General features: G+C 43.0%; 1 protein-coding gene across 2 annotated transcripts in view; it reads right to left on the reverse strand.

Annotated features, from left to right (window-relative positions):
- The window catches only part of SGK1 (serum/glucocorticoid regulated kinase 1), a 108,251-nt gene that overhangs the window by 58,112 nt on the left and 26,707 nt on the right, over positions 1-23,432 (reverse strand). For both annotated transcript variants that reach the window (XM_070223928.1, XM_070223926.1), the window contains one exon: positions 4,883-5,098. In XM_070223928.1, coding sequence (XP_070080029.1) covers positions 4,883-5,098 — 216 coding nt within the window. The remainder of the gene's footprint in view (positions 1-4,882; positions 5,099-23,432) is intronic.

Here is a 23,432-nt window from a genome sequence, read left to right on the forward strand (position 1 = left end):
ATTTGCTAAGTTAAAGGATGTGAGATTTTAAAAATTTTAATAGAGGAACGTTGCCAAAAAACCCTTCCACCAACAGCCTTTGGGCCCATACTTTTACCAATACAACATTATCAATCTTTTCAGCCTTTGACAATCTGATGGATTCAAAAAAAAAATGGGACTTCATTGTTTCGATTTGCATTTTTCTGGTGGTATTGTAAGCACTTAAAATAGTTTTAAATTTCCTTTTTTTAAATTTCCTATCTAAGCTCAGAGTTCTAGGAGGAGCTCCTGTGAATTCCAGGTGTGTGAATTGGCTGGGGACAGCAGTTGGCTCTCACGTTGTTGTTAGTTTCTAATTTTATCAAATTGTAATCAGCTGGGGTGGCCTGCGTGATTTCTGCTTTTTGGAATTTGATGAGATATGCTTCATGATCTAATACTTGGTCAGTTTTTGTAACTGTTCCACATATTCTTAAAGTAATGTATGTTCTTTGTTTATTAGATACAAATCTCAACATAAATCAGACTTGGTTAATTGTTTTATTGAAATCCTCTATCCTTACATGTTCTCAGTCTTCTTGAACTGGCAATTTTTGGGAAAAGTATGATAAAAATTTCCCTCTATGCCAGGATTTTGCCAATTTTTCTTTGTATTTCTATCGGTTTTTGCTTTAAAGATTTTGATGTTGTGTTGTTAAGTACATAAAGGTTGGTGAATGTTTTATCTTCTTGGTAGATATCTTTCATCAATGTGAAATATTCCTTTTGTTCCTTTCAACTCTTTTTGTCTTACATTGTATTTTTTCTGAAATTTATATTGCTAAAACTAGTTTCCTTTTATTAGGCCTTGCATGGAACGTCTTTATTTTCCACCTGACTGGGTCTCTTTGAACATGTCAGCTTGCAGTATCCCCATCTGGGGCAAGAGTTTTCTAATGGGATCATTTTGGATTGTGGTTTCCTATCAACCTCATAATCCCAGATGGGGTTATGTTTTTCAGAGATTCTGCCTTCTGTTTCTCAGAGATTCTGAATTATCCCTTATCCACACAATGGCTCCCTTTGTCTTCTAGCACTGCTATAAAGTAAAATATGTGTATGTGTTTTCTGTCATTTAAGGAAGGAAGGAGAGCTAGCGTTCTATGTTCAGGCCGCCATATTGATCTAATCCCACGCTTTCCTTAATACCAGATTTCTTTCCCCATTCTCACTCCAAAACATCGTTTCCTTTTCTTCCAGCTCAGTTTATCTGGGTACTGAAGGTGCTTTGAGAGAGAGGCTGCAGAACAGAGTCTGTGAATATGTTTAGTCAGCATGCACCCATTGAAAAACTACTTTGGTTTCCATCTCTTTATGGCCTAAACGTTAATTTCACAATGCAATGCAACAACTTGAGCTCCTCTAGCATGCATTATTCAGTAACAGCTTACTCAGCTCCATGATATCATCTTCCCATCTCCTTCCCAGAAAGGGCCGTTTAATTTATCAACAGCCCATTTAAGACAGCACTACTAGTAACATCACAATATTGTTATTCTTCTGGGTGATTTTTTGGCAATACTTATATCCTGGTTTCCTCCACGGAAGAAACATGTTTAAAAGCCACCAACTAGACTTTTGGCGTGGCCTGGCACAAGCTCCCTGCACTGTAACTCTTAGCGATTTTTGGCCATTAAAGGCAGCATTTATAATGCACTATTTTTAAAGTCAGAAAAAAAACCCTCAACAATTATTCATAAAGGATTTGCACTTTCTTTGCTTTCTTATTTTATTTAAAAGTCTCATCTCATTTTCTATGTTTGATTTTTACACATCAAATACAGAGTTTATTTTCATTTAGAGATCATCAAATTCCAGCTGTAGGATTTCAGACCTAAAAGGGCTTCAGACTCAATTAGGTCGGCCTGTCATATGATGTCTGAGAGCTTTGTGACTTGCTCAAGTTCATATATTGACCTTGTGGCAGATCTGGCACCAGAATGCGGGTTGCCTGATTCAGAAACACTATTTACGTGTAAATTTACATTTACAAAAGATTTTTAAAATCCCATCTCATCTACAAATTACTGAAAAGAACACGGAAAGAAACTCAGTGGCAAGCATGAACGATCTCAATTTCTGCAGGAGGGAACCTTGAGCAGGAAGCATGAATTAATGACTTGCTTAAAATAATCCACATCAGGAGTTGTCAGAGGAACAACTTGGGGTCTTCACCACCAGCCTCTGCCTCTAACAGCCCCTCTGTCTTCTCTTCACACAACTCCACTTCCTAAAAGGACAGAGTCACCTTCTCAAGGAACTATTTCATTGTGTAATCCCTATAGGAACACAAAATATAAATTCGTTTCTAAACTGTTAAAAGATAAGTATCTTCTTCATTTGTGGTGACCTTAAGAAAAAACCCAGCCAAGTCAGAACCAAGTAATCCATTTTAAATTGGAGAATAATTCACCTATTAGCCCAGATAAAGTAAAAGGATGAATCACAGTGTTGTTTTAAATTCCTTCCAGCACTTTGTTTTTTGTTTCCTCTGGTGTGGAATTACGTTTACTCATTGACCTACGCCCAGATCCCATGGGATGGGCATACAGCAGCCATTGGGGAAACAGTTAGGAGTAGGCATGGGTGCTGTCTATGGGATTGCAGAGCCCTCTCTCCATCTCCAAGTCATGAACAGTTCTTCAGACTCTAAGGAGTTGGCAAATTCCTGTAAGAGTCTAAGGGGCTGTAAACTACGGCTGGAGGACCAGCCACATGTTTCTATAAAAGAAAGTTTTACTCCAACAGAGTCAGGCCCACTCCTTTGTACATTATCAGTGGCTGCTGTCTCTACAAGGTGGAGCTGAAGAGAAGCGCCAGAGACTACCACCTGCAAAGACTGAAATATTCGCTATCCGGCCCCTTATAGAAAAAGTCGCCAATCCTTGCATTTAGAATCTAGTTATTGCCTTTTATGGCCAACCTGGAGTTGAGCCAGTGTCTGGCGAAACAACAGTGCCCCACGACAACTGTTCCTAGATTGGCAAAGTGCTCCCCTATCGTGAAGCCTAAGTCAGTGTCACAGACTCACAGCATAGCACGTATGTAAATGAGTGAATGGAAGTAATAATGGCCCTTCCTAGATTATGAAATATTCCATGTGTGTCATCTCATTTGATCTTCCCGTAACCCTGGAAAGTAGGCAGGCAGGTGTCACTTTTTCTTGAGGAAACAGATTCGGAGACATGGCATATCCCAGGGTTAAAAGGAACTCAGCTAAAAGGATAACTTTATCTCTGGCAAACACTTACTGTTTTTTTAAAAAAGGAGAGTTACTTATCATCTTATGATGCACTGATTTAAAATAATAGATTGGAAGATCACTTACAATTAATTGCACTTTGTAATAACATGTTCTACCCTTTTTTGTTGTTGTCAGTGCTGATGAGTGGATTCTGACTCCCAGAGACCCTGAGGACAGCTGAGGGAATGCTGCCCAATCTTTTTCCTCCATCCTTTCACCTTCTGGCACTCTATCAGACAGTGCGCCACTGTTAGTCAAAGGCTTTTCATGACCAATTTTTTCAGAAGTGGGTGGCCAAGCCCTTCTTCCTAGTCTGTCTTAGTCTGGAGGCTCGGCTGAAACCTGTCCACCATGGGTGGCCCTGCTGGTATTCGAAATCCAGGTGGCCTAGCTTTCAGCATCACAGCAACACGCAGCTGCCACAGGATGACAAGCCGCAGACAGGTGGTGTGGTTCCCTAAGCAAGACACGAGTCCAGGCTGCTGAGGTGAGCCTCCCGAATCTTAGTCTCTACCTCTAGACCGCCAGGCTGGCTCTGTCCTCTTAATGTTGTGTTTTTATGTCAATAAGATGGTAATAAAAATAGCAAACATTTAATCTAATGATTTAAAAAGTCAAAATACACATGAGCCAAATTGTGTCATAAGTTAAAAATACAACCTCAAAGTTTTGAAATCTTAGAACCTGCAAGATAAGTCAGTTATCTGGCTTTCTTGGATCAACAAAATTAAAAACCAAAACTCTTGGAGTGGCAGAAAAAAATGGCTTAGTAAAAATATAAGTAGATATGAAAAATACGAGTGGACATTTATGGGAAAAATCATGAAAATTGATACAGTGCTCTGATCTGGGTCAAGTCATGTTGAGCTAAATATTTCAGTGGAGGCTACAAATCTGTAGACGACCGTTGAGATCGATTTTTTGCAACGTACAAGAATTGATCTCTGTGTGATCCAGCAACTTAGGAGAAATGTCTAGTTGACCAAAACATTGGTCAGCTATGTCAAATCTTGGAATGGCATAAAAAATTAGTACATCATACTGTATGATTCCCACTATATGGCATCTGAAAAGGGGAAAACTATGGAGATAGCAAAAAGCAGTGGTGGCCAGGGGCTGGGTGAGGAAGAGATGACTAGGCGGAGCGCAGAAGACCTTCAGGGCCGTGAAACTACCTGAATGATATTCTGATGATGGAGACATGCCATTATAAGTTTGTCCAAATCCGTGGGACGTAAGCACCAGGAGTGAACCCTAACGTAAACTGTGGACTTCAGGTGTTGATGATGCGTCAACGTAGTTCGTCAATTGTAACAAAGGTACCACTGTGATGGGGGATGTTGATGAGGGGGAGACTATTCATGTGTGGGGGCACAGGATATATGGGGAATCTCTGTACCTTCCTTTCAATTTTGCTCTGAACCTAAAACTGCTCTAAAAGATAAACTCTATTATAAAAATAGGCTAACAAACGCTACAATTCTATATTCTCCTCAGAAGCTTATAAACGTGCAGTAAAAAAACCTTTTTTTTTTGGCATACTGTGGCATGAATAAAAGAAAAACAAAGGCCTAGAATCCTTTCAGGAGGATGGATCCAGAGCAGAAATGAACTTACTTCACACCCAGATTGAGTTTCCCAGGAGCAGGACTCCTTCTCCTGAGGGAGGCCCCCTCTCGGGAAAGCGTGGTCTCCCAGGCACGTCTGACACAAGGAAGGCTCGAAGTCTGACTCCCCTGGTGGCATGTGTACCACCGAGGGGCCCGTGTACTTCAGACTGGGACTCTGATGCTTGTCCACACTGACCATCGGGTTCTTGATCCATCTTCGTACCTATAACGTGAAAAAGAAAAGAAAACAATGCATTTGACCTCCTTTGACGTTTCATGGGGATTTAGAGGCAGATTTCAGGGGACGGAGACTCAGGAAAGGAGAATTCAGTCTCACGACCTCTCCATCTTTCCAGTGTTAGTATAACCCAAGTTGGTCAACGCGGACCAGTTATTCTCAGGGGTGTGTGATTTTCGAGGGTCATTTCATCTCGCTGAGCCTGACTCCCCATGTGCAAGAGTGGAGTAATAACATTTGCCCCCAGGTTCTTGTGCAGATTTTACAATGTTTTGAATGGTCCGAGTGTTTTGCCTGGCACACGGTGTTCGGTAGGAGGTGACTATTCTACTTTGACTCTTACTGTTATGTTTATGCTGACAGAATGAGAGTTCCCAAATGTCTAAGGTGGATTACTAGTTATTCTAACTAGACACAATAATAACCTCACTGGGGCCGGCCAGTGGCACAGCGGTTGAGTGCACACGTTCCGCTTCAGTGGCCAGGGTTCACCCGTTCGGATCCCGGGTGCAGACATGGCACCACTTGGCAAGCCACGCTGTGGTAGGCATCCCACATATAAAGTAGAAGAAGATGGGCATGGATGCTAGCTCAGGGCCAGTCTTCCTCAGCACAAAGAGGAGGTTTGGCAGCAGATGTTAGCTCAGGGCTAATCTTCCTCAAAAAAAAAAAAAAAAAAACTAACACCATAGAGTAGGATCTGATTGTTGCTAAATGAATTAACATATATTTCTCCCTTGAAAAATTTGACTATAAAAGGAGGTACTCTGGCTAAGAAATTTATCTCAAGTTTGTTTTTAAAGTTCTAAAACTCCCCGCTTGTCTTGCTTGTGTGTAGAACCCTATAAGGTACAGAAAAAATAGAAAGCTACTCTAATATTAAGAGGGTTAATATCTATAGAGCACATTCAATATGAAAGGCACTGTTCTGAATGTTTGACATGCATCGTCCTGTTTAAGCCTCAGGACAGTCTTATAGGATAGATGCTATTACTAATCCCATTTTGCAGACAAGAAAACAGGCACAGAGAAAGAAAGCAAATTTCCCCAAGACAAATGCTGGTACCCAGCAAAGGCAGGATGCAGGCACCTTGAATCCAGAGTCTGCTCCTTCACAAGGCTGCAATTTGAGCGAGGGTTGGAGGGCTGTGAGACTTATGGTCACCAAATGCTTGAAATTTATCCTGATGTAATATGGCTTCTCCATGCTCTTTAGCACTCCCGAGGAGGCTCTTAGAGTTAACCAATTTAATGAAATTAGCTTATACCAGAAGGAGGAAGAAATAAAAGTACTGAATTTTAGTTAGTAAAGCTATCATTAAATTTTTTTAAAACACACTGAGCATAAACTAAAATTGCAATAGCAAAAGAATGTTTAAGCCATTTGATGGAATATTGTGCCCTCACTAACAATAAATATTAGAAAGACTCTGTGGCAATATGGAAAATGTTTAGAACATAATTACATGAAAAAAAGCCGAGTACAGAATTGTTCAATTACTATAATTACAAATGTAAAAATATATATAGTATCTATAGACCAAGTAAGAAGGTAACAGGCAGACTAGAAACTGTTGTCCTCACTGTTAGGATCATGGGTGTTTAGTTTTCCCTCTTTTGACAGTGTCTCATCTTTAATTTTTCAAAGAATAACTTCTTTTAAAGTTGACAAGCATCTCAAGCAATTAAACTCAACAGATATCTTTCTTTGGCTGCATATGTGTCTTTTCATTGCTTTATTTATATGTACTCTTTTCAATAGCCATTTAAGAGGTCTTTTTGAGCTGACTCTCCTAACGCTAGCGTTGGGGAGGTTTCTGGCGGTATTTCTTGCACTCTTGGACCCCATAAGCTCAGTAGTAGGGGACCAAGAGCATTTATTTGATTCTTTAATGAGAGTCTAAAAGTTTGAGACTGCAGCAGAGTCTCTCCTCCGGATGTTAGGACCAAATGTGTTACTGATCAATCTAAAACGTACTGAATTTCATTAGTGACAGGAAACGGTTTTTATTATTCTTATTCAGAAGGTTTTGGGCTTGACGTTTGGTCGTCACTCCTGCTCAGTTGCCAACCTTATATTTTAAAATCCATCTTTTGTTCCAGCTCACTTTCTGCGTCCCTTTTGCCAAGTAGATTTCACTTTGAAGTTACTATGAGTAGAATTTTAAACAGATTTATCTTCAAATGAATTTGTATGGCCTGACTGATTAGGAATCTTGGTGTGTTAAAATGTAGATCTTATATTTATGGACCACTATATTTAGAGTAAATCTCAGGCAATATCGTCTGACAATTTTTCAATTTATAATAGAAGAATGTCTGTGTGACGGAATCTAACCTTCCATTAGGTTATAGAAAACATAAACCAGGTTTATTAAATGATGAGAATTTAGAGACATTGTCTGTCACTTCAGAGTAGACAAATGATCTATAACCTTAATGATCTGTTGGACATTAGACATCACAAGGATTGAGAATCACATAAGGGGGCCGGCCCGGTGGCGCAGCGGTTAAGTGCACATGTTCCACTTCAGTGGCCCGGGGTTTGCGGGTTCGGATCCCGGGTGCGGACATGGCACCGCTTGGCAAGCCATGCTGTGGTAGGCATCTCACATATAAAATAGAGGAAGATGGGCATGGATGTTAGCTCAGGGTCAGTCTTCCTCAGCAAAAAGAGGAGGATTAGCAGCAGATGTTAGCTCAGGGCTAATCTTCCTCAAAAAAAAAAAAAAAAAGAATCACATAAGGAATTGTCATTTCATTTGATATCCAGCTAAGCATCCCCAAAGTAGTTCAGATGACCTTGAGCAAAGGCTGTCAGACAACCAAGAGATGTTTTTATAGAATTTCAGAGTTGGAAGAGACCCAAAGATGTTAGTCACCCAAAGTCATACTCATTATGCAGTTCAAGATATTGGTTTAGGCAAATCATTGAAACCTGTATCTATTGGGGTATGGGATGGTAAACTCAATACCTTCAGAGGCTGGCAGGAATAGGAAATGCGTGAAGCCCTCCGACCAGGGTATAACATACAGAGTGGTGGGGACTGGGGTAAACTGGGAGTGCATGCTTGCCAAGGGCATTTAAGTTTAAATTAAAAAACAGAACAAACTAAAAACCAGCACACAAGCAAACAATGCTGGCCAAATAAAACCCTAGTCAAATCTCCCCCACCTTCAGGGGTCAGCTCTTGACTCACGAAGTTATTCCATCAAGTAGAATAAGTATAAAGCAGAATTCTATGCAGTAGAGATACCATGATTTGATATTTTCTTTTTTTAAAAAAACAATCCAATGCTTTCAACATTTTCCCATTCATTTATTCACTCATCATTCGTTATTGAAGACCAACTTTGTGCCAGGCACAGCATAGGCATTGGGAATACAGCAGCCAACAAGACAGACCTCAGAAAACATGCCCTCATGGAGCTTGAGTTATGGCTAAGGGAATGGATTATTTATTTAATAAAACAAATAAGTAAATTATAATATGTAAGGGGAAATAAAGCAGCGATAAGTGATCAGGATATTTGGGGGAGGAAGGGTTCAATTTTAATAGGATGAGACGGGAAGGACTCCCTGAGGCGGTGGCCTTTTGGTGAAGACCTGAGGGGAGATGAAGCCGTAAGACATCCGAGGGAGCTGTCAGATGGGCAGCGGGATCATCAAGTCTGGATTTCAGGGGAAAGATCGAAGCTGCAAATATGAATTGGAGGCTTAAGATACATAGCCATATTCTACTGAAGTCTTGCATAAAAAAACCCAAGGACTTGCCTGGATGTACGTGTGAAAGTATGTGTCTAGGGGTTACGCTCCTATTTCTGGGGCTTTGATTATTAGAATCTGTTATTTCTCACTTAAACCTACTGAAATATATGACTTACTCAAGTCTCCTAAGAGTGGGTGTGTTTCATGCCTTAACACATCCCGCCAGGGGTGGGGGCCAGTGGGGTGATGTTTCATTAGAAAGGCCCATGATTGCGAATAACCTTCCATAAATTAACCTGTTCTGAGCCTCACGGACATAGGGGTGTGATATTCCCTCTCTTTCCACACAGAATGTGCCCAGGGAAATTTAGAAATATTCCTATTTGTCCAGAAGCGTCAGGGAGAAAGGTGTTACAAAAATAGATAGCGTTAAGACATGTAACAAGATCACTGCTGGCATTAAGTGTACGCTTTGCCCTGAGATGCTGTATCTCCTTTGGCTGAGTCCTCAGACTGGCTTCAGTGTGTCCCTTCCCCGCTCACTACTCCTTAACACATTTCCCTGGCTCTGTGGCCTCCCACGTGGTTTTGATAGGCCGGGTTACGGGCATGGTTTATGGTGTTGACTTGACTTGAGAGAGTGGCTGGGTTGTGAGCGAATGCGAAGGCGTGGGGCTTTCCCTCGCCTGGTGGAGTCAGGCCAGGTCCCCTCCAAACTGCTGAGTGGAGAACCGCCCTGTCCCCTTGGCCCCTGGGGGGATTCAGACGACAACTGGCCTATTGTATGACCACTGGCCTATTGTGTTCCTTCAGGTGGGCGGTGAAGTGCTCTGCTGGGGTGGAGGGATGCTGCTGTGAGTGGCTTCGGAAGCCCCTCAGAGACATCACAATGGGCCTGGGAAAGCTGGAACAGCTGTGTGTGAGAAGAATGAATGCCCGGATACAGCAGCCCTGGCTCCCGGGCCACCTGGGCCATGGCCTCATTCAGAGCCACGCCACCGCTTGTGGAGAGCCCTGTAAACAAACAGAGACCGGGAGAGACGTCCTCCCCGCCCTGAGCAAGTCCAGAATTCTCTCACTTGGGGTTTATAGGAGCCTGTTCTCTGAATGACACCAGACCTTTTTAGAAGCAGTGACCTCTCCAGACACTGGGGTCAAGGAGCAAGGCCCCTCTCTTGACCATGCAGCTACTGTTACTCAACCATGTGAACAAAATATGAATCCAGTTTCTTTGCTAAATCCAGTCTGCCCTGGTTTTGCTAATTTCTTTATTGGGGGTGGGGTGGGGGGAAGATATCCAAAAGCAACAACCTCTCAAACTAGAAAATCGCCAGATGTGATTAAAGGCGCTGGCCAGCTTTGAGGGATTTTCCACTTGTGGTTTTTTCCTATTATGTAATAGTAAACAGATATTACTCTTAATTTAAAATGGCTTAGCTGATAGTGATATCAACCGATGCAGAAAGATTATGGAGCAGCCAGGTACTTATTTGTGAACTCGTAAGGCTCTGCCTGCTTGGCTCATCATTCTGTCTGTTTTCTGGGAGTGAAGAGCTGGTTTTTCCTTAAAATTCAAGCATGCTTGATGTTGGACACAACTTCTGCCATTTCCAGAGGGGCATCTTTTTAGTATAGAAAACTAACTTTGTGTACACGGTGCCACAGTAACTTCCAATTTGGATATAGTCAAGCAAGTTTTCTGGTTAAATTCTTTGGATAGTTCAATTGGTCACGAAAAGGGACCTCCACACCCACTCCTTTTCTAGAAAGTGCCTGCCAGCAGGCAGGTTATGACATTAGTGGAATTCAGGAGAAGGCTCCTGGAAGCAAATTCCTCTCACATGGGTGCCTGGGGCTGCTTCATAGCACAGCTCCTAAGATGTCACAGTGCTGTGATACTGGGTGAAGGATGTTAGTCTGAATTCTTCACCTCAGCTAGGCGTGGTCACCATATAGCTTTCTTCCCTCCAAACACCTGTAGTGTTTATCGCTTATGTAAAAGCATGGGACTTTCATGCTCACTGGTTGTTGTTATGTCCATGTCATCTCTCCAACTGGACCAGAAGGGTGAGGACAGTTTCTTAGGCTTTTTTTAATTCCACAGAGGCTGGCATATGGCCTTACAAATAGTATGCAATAAAAATAAGAATTGCTTGACAACTATATTTATTCATTTGTAGATCTTAGCACACCTTGCTACCATCCTCTATCAAGGTAATAAATACACTCTATATAACTATTTCCCTTACATGGCAATGCCTCCCCGGAGCAGACGCCCCTGGAAGATTGAGCGGCTTTTGGAATTCCCCGTCCTTTCATTGCCCTTGGGATTCCCCTGTCCTTTCCTCTCAGCCCTGATGAAGCTACTTGCATCCTGCCCTAGATTCTCAGGGTCGAAACTTGCGCTTCCCCAGGCCTAGTCTGGGGGACAGGCTGGTGGGGAGGACCAGGGGGAGGGGGGGCTGCACTCCCAGCTCCATCTCTCACACAGCTGCCAGCCCCTCCTCTCCAGCACACCCAGCACAGTCCTTGCCTGTACTTGTAGCTCTGTAACCATAAAATCCCCTTCATCCTCCTCTCCCGGGAGGCACTCCCCCCCCGCCCCGCGACAGTGTTAAGTAGAAAAAGCTTGGGATTCACTGACCTAAGTCTTTCCTTTGAAGTGAAGGTAAAGATTTCCTCAGTCCTTTAAGTTATGGGGCTGATCCTTTGAGTTTGAACTAGTCTTTCCCGGATTTAGAAAATTTTCAAAAAAGAAAAAAGAGGAAGTAGGAGAGAATTCTTTCAGGTACTATCTCTAAGGGACCCTGTGCGTTATTTGCCTTTGAAAATGAAAAGTAAGGCTCAGGGAAAATGGCCCTGCTGGGCGGGTCCCTGGGGAAGAGCCTGGCTGCCTGTACATGGCTAATCCACCAGGACAGATGGAGCCTGCGCTCCCGTCTCCTCCAAGAAACCCCCTTTCCCAGCGTCTTTAATGTGTTCCTCTCTCTTGGCCATGGTCTCTTAGCATATTCAGTGCAGTGTTCTTCCACTGTCTCTAAAAAGCTAGCTCACTAACTCAACCCGAAACACCCCCTGTCACCCACAAACTTCCTTGTTCCGACAACCCTCGTTCGCCAGCACCCCAGCTCCATTCCGTCTCAGGCCAGCTTCGTGAAAAAATGAGCCCCATTGCTTCACCTTGCATTCACTCCTCAACCCACGCTAGTTTGTTCATTAACGGTATTTATGGGTCGTCTAACATTTGCTGGGACTAAAGTGAAGAACCTGACAAAGAGTCTCACTTCATTGAAACAAGTTTTCACCAAGATGCCAGGACCCTCCTTGCCAAATCTGTGGACACATCTCGGGACCCGCCTGGCTCGCATACCCTGCAGCATTTAATGTTTTCGACAAAAGTTGAACAACCATCTCGGCATTGTGGTGGGGAGAGGACGGGGGCGTGGGGTGGACGTGACCCAGAGAAATGTGATTGAGTGATGTCTGAGTGGGGGTGCTTGCGTGTCAGAGGAGGCTGACCCGTGAGCCTGTGGTTTGTCACAGCACAGGAAGTGATGTAGCAAACAGCTGAAAGCATGCTCTCTAGAACAACTCTGCGTGGCTGAAAGCCCAGCACCCGTGCTTGGACAACTGACCCAGCCTTCCCGGAGCTCAATTTTCTGCACTTGTAAGATGGAGATAATAAGAATACCTACCTCACCAGGGTTTTGTGAGGACTAAACAAGATGACCCAAGTAAGCCCAGCACTTGGCACCGGGTGAACACTTGGTTAATATTTGCTATTACAGTGATGGCTCCAAGCCATGAAAGAGTTTTATACAAAGGGCCAAGGGAGAAAGATGGGGAGTATTTGGCCCAATTGGGAGAAATCGGGGAAGGCTTCCTTGAGGAAGTGATGGTAAAACCGAGTCTTGAAGGTTGAGTTAAAGGAAGCCTGGTGAATTAAAATGGGAAAGACATTTCCAACAAAGAGGATGGCAGAAGCCAAGATAGAGAGGCAAGAGTCTGCATGGGACGTATAGAAAATGAGCCCAAAGAGGAGAGGCAAGAAGTGAAGCTGGACAGAAAGTTTGGGTCGTAGGGCAATGAGCGGTCACTGAAGTGTTTTAAGCAGGAGAGTGAGACGGTCAGAGGCGTCTTTGAATGCAGCGTGAAGGATGGATTTAAGGTGGTCAAGAACACAAGCAGCTAGATGAGTGACGAACTGATTATAAAAGAAATAATAAAGGGCCAAACAAGAAAAGCAGCAGTGGGGCCCGCCCCGTGGCAGAGTAGTTAAGTTCTCACACCCTGCTTTGGTGGTCCTGGGTTCGCTGGTTTGGATCCTGGGTGCAGACCTACACACCTCTCATTGAGCCATGCTGTGGTGGCATCCCACATAGAAGGACTAGAATGACCTACAAATAGGATATACAACTATGCCCTGGGGCTCTGCGGAGAAAAAAAAAGAGAGAGGAAGATTGGCAACAGATGCTAGCTCAGGGCCAATCTTCCTCACCAAAAAGCATACATATAAAAAAAAAAGAATAGCAGCAGTGGGAATGGAAAGGAGAGATGAATCACCAAATCTATCATTTAGCTGTCAAATCTTTATCCTTTTCCCCATTCAAGTATCACCTTTTTACTGTCTTTTTTGGAATCCTAAAGCTGTCCCCTAAATGACCTTGTCTTTTAATCTGTTCTCACTGACACCACGGCATCTTTCCAGATGCAGAAGCTGATCTTGTCCCAGCTTTAAACCCTTTGGTGGCTCCCCCACGTGCAGCAGCAGCTTTCAAACCTGTTTGATAGGATTGATGTACTGCAAGAAAGCCCCGTGCACATTTATAGTAAACAGAGATATAACTGAAATGGTTGTTTCTGTCCCCAAATTTACCCTTTTTGCTTGAAAGTCACTGACATTTTCTATTCTAGTTTATTCCTTTCAAATGCTGATTGCAACCCACTGACTTGATTTCATGACCCACTTATGAGTGCCACACAAATTGAAGAACACCCATCTAAATGGCGAAACTTAAATCCTTGACCTACGATCTGGATTCTTGCCTCCCATTGTGCCCTCAGTGCACCCAGATCCTTCACTCTATCACTTGATTTGCAGTTGCCTTAAAGACTGGTGTCCTGAGTCTTCGACTGTACACAACCTCTTCCCTCTGACGCACCTTGTCCACCTGGGAACTCCTGCTCAGGGTCACACACTTGGGACAGTGTTCCATTGTCTGGCTTCTCACCATGCCTTGACCCATTTGGGTATTTATTTGTTCAAATGGGAACACACCTTCACTCTGCTTTCTTGTCTATTTCCTCTGTTAGGATGTGAGTTTCACAAGGACCCAGATGCTATTTTCTCTCATATCTCCATTAATGGGACACTTGCAAATTGTCTTCCCTCCTCCTAGCCTATTCCCACCGCATTCTTGTCTGCCTTCATTTTGAGTTGAAGATCCCAAGGAAAGAGGCAAACTGTTATATCCCAGAGCTTAGTCCAGCTCCCAGCATATAGCCAGCGAGGAGGAGCTATCTGTTGGTTGACTTAATGCCAGGTACTAGTCAAAGCACAGGGATTAAAAAATAAGAGGCAATTGTCCTTAAGAACCAACAAGGAAGTGAACAGTTGTAAAACTGTTAAAGGTAGTATGAGTTCATCTTTGGGGACAGGTAGGATAGGGCTGTGATGGGGCTGGTTTTGGGTAGAGAAGGCTGCCTGGAGCCAACCTGGCAGGGAGCAGGGATGACAAAGAGGGAGCCAAAGAGGTGGTGGGGTCTAATGTCAAAGGGACTTGTGAGATTAAACACTGAAATGTTATCCTGAATTCACAGGGAGGGAAACTTAGGATTTCATACCTTAGAGTGATCCGATCTGATTTGCTGTACCCTGGGTGGATCAGAGTCGGTCCAGGGGAAAGGCAGCCTAGACTAGATGAATGAGCATGTGTACAGAGGGGGTTTCAGAAGGCCTGTCTTCTCCATGTGTTTCCAAACCCAGGGGAGCTTTTAAAAAACGGAGGTTCACCAGTGGCTTTTAAATTTTTTAAATTTTATTTTCAAGCTCTGTGTGACCTGGATGAAGGTCAGGGAAGGCTGAGTGGAGCATGAAATAAGCGGGGCCTTGGAGGTCTGGGGGCTGGTGGGATGGGTAGGGCGTCACTGGGCAGACCCAGGAGGGAGCAGTGGGAGGGGCCAGGCCTACATAGCACACGGAGTGGAGGTGCCATTCACATCCCTGGTGGAGCTCCACGGCCTTGTCCCCCAAAGACCACCGCCTTCCCTTCTTCCATCCCCCAACCCCCAAGTCGAATGAGTGTCCAACGTTTATTATGTCCTAGAGCTGTTGAATTCCTTAATCTTCTAGGTGTGTTATGGATTTCATAGGTTTTTCTGGTTAAGGGTAGGGTCAGTTGTGGCACATAAACAGCAAGAGTAATCTTGTTTCTATGTTATTCTGAGATTAAGCAGTCAGTTTACAGGTCATTTGGGATTTCCTCACAATTTACTGAACAAAAACCATTTAAGATATAAAAATGATTTTCTACAGAAATGAATAATGAACTGGATTAAGCGAACCGGATTCTAGTTCTAGCTTTGCAACTACTTTGAGCAAGTCCTTTAACACGTGTGAACTTCATCGCCCTTATCTGGGGCAGGTAGCCCTTGCAGGCCCTTGTGGCCATGTCACAGATTAGAGGCTATTTTTTCACTGGTGCTCTGTGAATATAGTTTGGATCCCCCACTTCTACGATGGGCAGCACCCAGCACAGGTTTGTTGAATGAACAAAGGATCAAGCAGCCTTGGCTCTACCCAGTACATTTCTCCCTGCTTGGCATTCCCATCACATTCTTCCCTAACTTTGTATTTTCTCCATTAGATAAACTGGAGAAACCCCACAAGGCCTTTAAAATAATCTTACAGTCTTAAGGGCAGTTGGAAAATCCATTAAGTTGCAATGATAAAGACCGAATAAAAGCCTCGTTATTTGACCTGTGTACACGACTTAATTAAATTGAAGGCACTAAATGAAAGGGAAGACGGTTAACATCCAGCATGGAGGCTTGTTACCCCCCCCTGCTGTTTCTGCTCCTGCGTGGAGTCTTATAAATAAGCCGCACAGCACGTTCGGTTTCAATTTTATGCAAACAGTTTTCCTCCAAACGATGCTTGTGCCGTATTGGTAATGGTTGCTATTTCGGTATTCTATTTTTTGTCCTCATTTCATGTTTTATAAAGACAAAGTTAAGATTAATTGTTCCCTAAAAACAAGAAGAGAATCAAAACCAATAAATAGATTTTTACTAAGTACCTACCAAGTGCAAGAACGGTGTGGGGTTCTGAAAATGTGGAAGATGGGAGAGTGGGTTGAGAATGAATTGCAGATGTTGGAAGATCCTATGGAAACTACTGAAATGAGAAAACTCACTGTGCCCTCAGGACAACCGAGACAGAGGGAAATTACTGTTAATATGAGTCTGTGTAAGTGGCGAAGGGAAAAAAGACATATTTCAGGACGGATGCATTTTTGTTAAATGCAAATAATAATATTGAAGCTAAAGGGTCAGACTCAAAGAAAGATCCTGGCAAGATTATCCCTCGGGAGCCCCCCACCCCCACCCCAGAATGGTGCATTCTGCCAATGGAAGCAGTACTGAGCATCATGAGCTGACTTGTCAAAGAAAAAAAAAGGGAAAATGGGCATATAATCCAGAAATACACATTTAATGCATTACGCTAATATGGTCCTCATTAAACCCCGAAAGGAAGTAGCAAACCCGTCAGCTTAACGGGGAGAGCTTCAATACAGCATTTTACACGAAAAGGTGGTTTATAGAAGCTTCTGACCATCATGCTGTACTGATCTTTTAGTATAAAAGCAACACTCAAACTAGCTAAGATTACATACAAATTTAGAGTCAACAGATGTTCGGTAACCACTGAAAAATATAAACGCTCAGCTTTGCTGAGAAAGTCCAATGTTGGGTAACTTCAATGTTTTTGTCATCCTGGCACCCTTGGCCCCTTTTTATGGTAAAAGCAGCCCCACTGCCACTCCTACTCCCACCTCCACTTTCTCATTTGGGTGCTATTCCTCTCAAATATTATGATTTTGAGTACTTGCCAAGTGCGATACATGAACTCCTGAACAGGAGAGGTATGCGATTCAGGCAAAGACAAATAAAACCCCATGTCTCTGGCAATGGCGATTGGCCCAAAGGTTGCCATGTGTCCCCAACAGAGCCAATCAGAATCCTCCTCTGCCATCTTTGTTTCATCCTGAAGCTGGGAGGCGGCGTCTTCTCTCTCCTTTGGGATTCACGCTCCCGGGATGCGCCCTGGGGAAACACCAGCAGCGCATCTCCTGTCAGGTGGAAAAGCTTGAGAGAACAGCCTACCTGGTGAGAAGCGGAAGGAGGGGCAGAGACACGGTGCACCCAGATTCGAGAAGGAGTGTGCATTTTTTAACGTGGACCATAGTGTAGTTAGATGCAAGGGATGAAATTACACAGGAAATGAAAGGTGCTTTGTGGTATATAATAGCTCAAAACATCTCACAAGCTGAATAGCAAAGGCACAGGGCACAGATGTCAGCCAGAGGACCCAGACGGGGTCCCTCAGGAGCCTGGCTGTGCCAAGTTTTACCCCTTTGTCTGCTGTTTGTGAAAAGTTCTTGAAGAGTCCCTCAGGACAGGCAGACACAGCTGGGTAGGTTGGGGAAGGAACACTGAGGGGGTTCTGGACAGTGGCTGTACCCTAACCACGAGGGAAATGTTTCAATATTTCAAAAGCAGTCTGGCTTACCATGCATACAAACTGAACATCAGCCTTCGTCTGGGGTGAGAAGAGATGACACTGAGGTGCTCCTTGTGGAAATGAGAATAGACTGTGTGATCTAGATGGCAAAAGGCCATGAAAACTGTCAACTAGCTTAAACTCAGGTTGTTCTTACAGTTCTGGATCTTGCAGTCTTCATTTACATCCTAAATTGCTGATGACCATGATTTCACTTCTTGCCACAATCCAGCTGTCCCTGACCACTCCACCAAGTGCCAGAAGATAATAGTGTAAAAAAAAAAAAACGATTTGTCCGTGTCCAAGGATAAATAAAATAAACACTTAAATTTCATAAGAAATACAGGGAGAATGTTCTGAGCAGAAGGAAAACGAATCCCAATGAATGGAAAAATAGGGAAGAATTTTCCAAAAACATGAAATAAAATTCCTTGAATGGATTTTTGTGGGCACTTTGGCTAATAAATCCACTAAAACAAAATAAAAACTGAGAGTATTAAGGAAAACAAGAGATGTGAACTCCGGGCTTGTCTCTAGTGACCGAATATTAAGGAAATGCTGTTGATTGAATGAATGACTACGATCAGCCGACAACCGGCTCAGTAGCATTTTCTCTTCTCAGTCCCAGAGGGAACTTTCTTTAGGAACCCAAGAGTCACAGGTTAAGTAGTGATTAAACACCATCACAGCAGCCTACTCATTTCCCTTCCTTCCTTGCCTCCTTCCAATCCACCCTGCACTCTGCTGCTAGATCCATCTTCCCAAGACAGAGTTTTGATTATATTACTTCCCTGCTTAGTACCTTCAATGACTCTTCCTTGTCTACTGAATTAGGGCCAAGCCACTTCATTTAGCATTTTACCTGGACCCCCTCCACGCTCTGGCTCTCGCAGTTTCCAATCCTGCTCCCCACAGCTCACTTACCTTTGCGCCATGCACCACCTGAAACAGATTATTTGGTCTTTTCCTAACAAATTCTACACTTTTGGACCTTTGAGTGTCTGGCTGCTCATGTGTTCTTGGCAATAAGGGTGAACTTTATTTCTCATTTCATCTCCGTTTTGCTAGGTCAAATTTTACCCAAACTTGAAAACTTGGCTTTAAAAATATCTACACGAGTGCTGAATATGATGCCATAGAGTATAACTTCAAACTTCTTGTGTGACTCTATCATGCCACAGGCACCACGATTCAGGCACTTTTTAAAGAGTCCTGCTAGTGTTTATTTTCATGGGCAATTACCATGAGCTATAGTCCCCTCCAGGCATCATGGGAAATATAGAAGAATTTTTTGCCATAATTTCATGCTAGAAGGGTTAGGAGAAAATAACTCATAATGCATACAGGAGATAGGAGGACTTCACTTGTACCCTGAGAATTCTCTGAGGGTCTAGTTTGTGAAACTAATTTCTTTTTTTTTGAGGAAGATTAGCCCTGAGCTAACTGCTGCCAATCCTCCTCTTTTCACTGAGGAAGACTAGCCCTCAGCTAACATCCATGCCCATCTTCCTCTACTTTATACGTGGGACGCCTACCACAGCATGGTGTGCCAAGCGGTGCCATGTCCGCACCCGGGATCTGAACCGGCAAACCCCGGGCCGCCGAAGCGGAACATGCACACTTAACTGCTGCGCCACCGGGCCGACCCCCTGAAACTAATTTCTTTGCCACCACTGTTGCTACTCCATTTTCTAAGAGGATGGACTAGACCCTGAGGGCTACAGTAAGATTTCTAACATGTCCTTGGACTAATGATTTCCAGAGCACTTATTTGATGTTGACATTTATTTGACTGGGGAAGTGGCCAATGATTCACTTTTAATTTCATCACCAGGTGCCTCTCGTCTTTCCACCCACTGGTATTAGTTTTGCCTCTTTGATTATATGGGGCTTTAACAGTTTCACTTATCACCTTCTTGAAAAATCATTGGTCTCGGTATAGCTGCTGTCTGCCTAGTCATTTTCCCCCCAGAAACGCAAAGACCAGTATGAGAATATTTGGGGGTAGGAGCGCTTGGCCCCTTTTTCTAGAACACACAACTTTATTCTTCATCATTTTCCTCTCTTGGGTGAAGAGTTTCTTCCAGTCCTATTTGCTCTTCCACGTGGCCCTTCTCTGTAGAAGGACGTCTCTATCCTGTACACTATGCTTCCTGTTACCCTTTTATTACCTATGTCTTATTCATGACTGTCTAGAGAGCACGTCGAAATTCCTAAGTACTTGTGAATGAACAGATAGGTGAAGGAATGGATAGATGCCTTACAACGTAATTTAGCTCCTCAATTTGTGTCCCTTACTAGATTGTAAGTTCTTTGTGGATAAAGATTTTACTTTGGACATGTTTGCATCACTTGTCACCCTCCACAGTGTCTCACATGGATCAAGTTCAGAAAATATTTCTTGTATTAATTGCTAAGTGTGTCCGTCACCTTAAAGGGTCTGAATGAAGTAACAGACCCAATCTTTGGAAATTTCACAGCCTTATTTCCCGTTACAGCTTCCCTGAATCTAGACCATAACCATATTTTTCAGGCCCTGATCCAAGTTTTCATCTACCTACTCACCCATCGTTTTAGCTTCTGTCCTTTTTGGTGTTTATTTCAGCATCCTAGCACTGTTAGAAGGGCTGATCTCAAGTGTTGTTTCCACCACTTCTCAGATGTGCAAGTTTGAGGAACTTACTTAACCTCTGTGCATTTTCTCATCCATTGGGAGGTCATGACCATACTTACCTAAAAAGTGGTGAGGATTAGAAGATAAGTAGATGGTAGTAACAGGAAAGCATGTGAGCCTTCTGTAAGGATGTAAAATAAATATGCATAAATAGTGTAATTAGCTTTGTAATTATTCACAGTTAGTTTTCCAAAGATGAAACTGGGTCTCAGAAGAGACAGGAAGTCACTAGAGTTACTTCAGAGAAAGTTGCAAGTACTTTGCAAGTATGGGGAGAGGGAAGTCAAGATCTTTATGCTCGTGTTCAATTCTGACATACTATAATCCCACATACAGGTTGTACTAAGAAAGTTATGCACATGTTAATAAAATTTAACTATCTACTTGAGCTTTTTTACACTTGAGCTATGCCAAGGTCAACACATTAATTATTTTACTCCACACTGTGGAACGAGAGAGACTGGCTTGAAAACAGTTCAATTAGAAAAAGTCTCAGGGATTTTGGTTCACACTAAGCCTTATAGGAACGGCCTAATCCATCTTCTGGACTACTTCAATGAGGCTATATTAGTAGAAACATTGAGGCCAGAACAGGGAGGTGACACACTGAGCTCCGTCCTCTTAAATCAACTCTGTAGTACTGGTTCTAGACTTGTTCTCTGATGTCAGTAAGGGTACTGACAAACTAGGGAACACCCAAATAAGATCAGTGAGAATGGGGAAGGTGATTGTGATAGTTAGTTATAGGTATCAACTTAGCCAGGCCATAGTCCCCGGTCCTTAAATTAAACACTAATCTATGTGTTGCTGTGAAGGCATTTTGAAGATGTGATCAATATCTACAATGGGTTGACTTTAATTAAAAGAGTTTATCTTTGATAATCTGGGTCAGCCTCATCCAATCAGTTGAAAGGCCTTAAGAAGAAACTGAAGGTTTCCCTGAAAAAGGAGAAATTCTGCCTCAAGAGTGCAGCCAGCCTTCAGGCTGCCCAGTTCATTCCTGACTTGCCATTCCCACAACTGCATGAGCCAATTCATTGAAATAACTCTCTTCATATATGTCTCCTAATGCTTCTGTTTCTCTGGAGAATTCTAACTGATGCAGAGATCCAACAAGAAAGACGAAGATATAAAACTCAGGAAGGCCATGACAACAGTTTAACAGTATTTGAATAGCTGTTATGTGAAAGATGAACCCACGGGTGGAGGCAACAGCCAGGCATGTGTGGGCTTCCCATACCCAAAAGTTCAATGGGGCTTTCTTTTAAAAGAAGGCAGCCGCCCCTCAGGGGGCACATCAAGAGGAAATCTGACAAATCTTTCATTCTGTGAAGTGCCAAAATCATGCACGTTTAGGTTCTAGGCATTAAAAGGAGCCCGTCCTTCTGATATGGAACCTCTTGATCTCAAGTTTGTGGGTCGGGGGTGCAGTAAGCAAATCACTGAAACCTCTGGTGCTTGGAGATGGAGAAAGGTTTATTGGAACTGGACAAAATGAGAAGGTGGGAGGATAGGTCCTCTCAAATCCACCTTAACAAGAGAAGAAAGCAGGGGGTTTTGTAGAGCTAAGGGGCCTGGCAGGAGGAGTTTCAAGAAACAAAGGGGAATCCTGTTTCTTTCACCCCAGATAAGCCCTGGGGCAATCAGACTTCCGGCGTCAGTGGCAGCAGGGGGCTGGTTATCTGGGACTGTGACTTCCTTGAAGGCGTTCTTTTTCTTCTGTAAAATGAGTTCATAAATCCCAGTGACCCTTGAGTCACTCCTCAGGTTAGACAAGAAAATAGCAAATTAACAAGATTAACTTATTTTCATCCATGTCATGTTAGGAACAAGGTTCAAAGGCAGTCTCATTGAATATTTATATATATAGAAATCCTCAGGTGCTGGCTTCACTTCTTGCTCTCTTATATATTTTTTATAGCTTTTTTTTTTTTTTGAGGAAGGTTGGCCCTGAGCTAACATCTGCCACCAATCCTCCTCTTTTCGCTGAGGAAGACTGGCCCTGAGCTACCATCTGTGCCCATCTTCCTCTACTTTATATGTGGGACGCCTACCACAGCGTGGCTTGTCAAGCTGTGAGTAGATCTGCACCCGGGATCTGAACTGGCAAACCCCGGGCCGCAGAAGCAGAACACGTGAACTTAAGTGCTGGGCCGCTGGGCTGGCCCCTATAGCTCTTGACATTTTATTTGCACCTATAATTGTTCTTCCCAGAACTTTGCTGTGGTCCATATAAACAAAATTTCTAATTCGTGGACTATTGTATTAAGCCCAAAGCTCCTAGATGCATGTTTATTCACTGAGTGAAGCTGCTCACGTGGTTCTCATTTTGCAGAAATTAAAGTCGAGGCTTCGCTGAAGCCATCCAACCATTCTGGAACAGATCAGGACTCGGATAAGTTTAGCCAATTTATAAACTTTCAGCCCGTGCTTTTCTTATCAATGTAAGCGGTATCTCTCAGCCAAATGGCTTTAGTGATGTACAATTTCCATAAATTTTTCTGTGAGGTTGTAGCCAGAAAAACACACTCTGAGCTAGATAAGCACAGAATCAAGAACTGAATTTTTAAAAAGGCTATCTTTGAAATGCACAAATGGCATTATTATGTTGTAATGCCTAACGCTACTGTCTGGATCTCTCAAAATGATTGAGTGGATCTTACGAAAATAACTTGAAAGGTAGAAAGTGACTTAGAAACCAGCCAACTGGGCCTTGGAAATATAGACTTCAAGTGTGCTGGTGCACCCAACTCTGCATGCCCTCGTGCGAGCACACGGTCGTGAAAAGACCTGCCTTGAGTTCTATTCTCCCCAATGTACACTTCGTGGAATTGTTTGCTGTAATTATTTTCCCTACTCTTCAGCAACTTTGGCTGAAATACGGAGCCAATATAAAATATCATTACAATATAATAATCATCCCTGGCCACTGGAGATGAATATAATGGATTTCCTCATTTAAAATGAGCCACCTTTTAACTCTAATCGCTATTCTTAGATGAAATTACGCCGGCTTTAGTTCTATGTCTCGTTACCTTGAAAGATATTGCATATGTTCCTGTACTGTTTAACACAGTCTTGTTTCTGCTTCCTTTGATTTCATTAAATTATACGCAATTATTTTAATTCACTAGGATGTAGACTTTGAAATATT

Source organism: Equus caballus, chromosome 10 (genome assembly GCF_041296265.1).
Source record: "Equus caballus isolate H_3958 breed thoroughbred chromosome 10, TB-T2T, whole genome shotgun sequence".
NCBI lineage: Eukaryota > Metazoa > Chordata > Mammalia > Perissodactyla > Equidae > Equus > Equus caballus.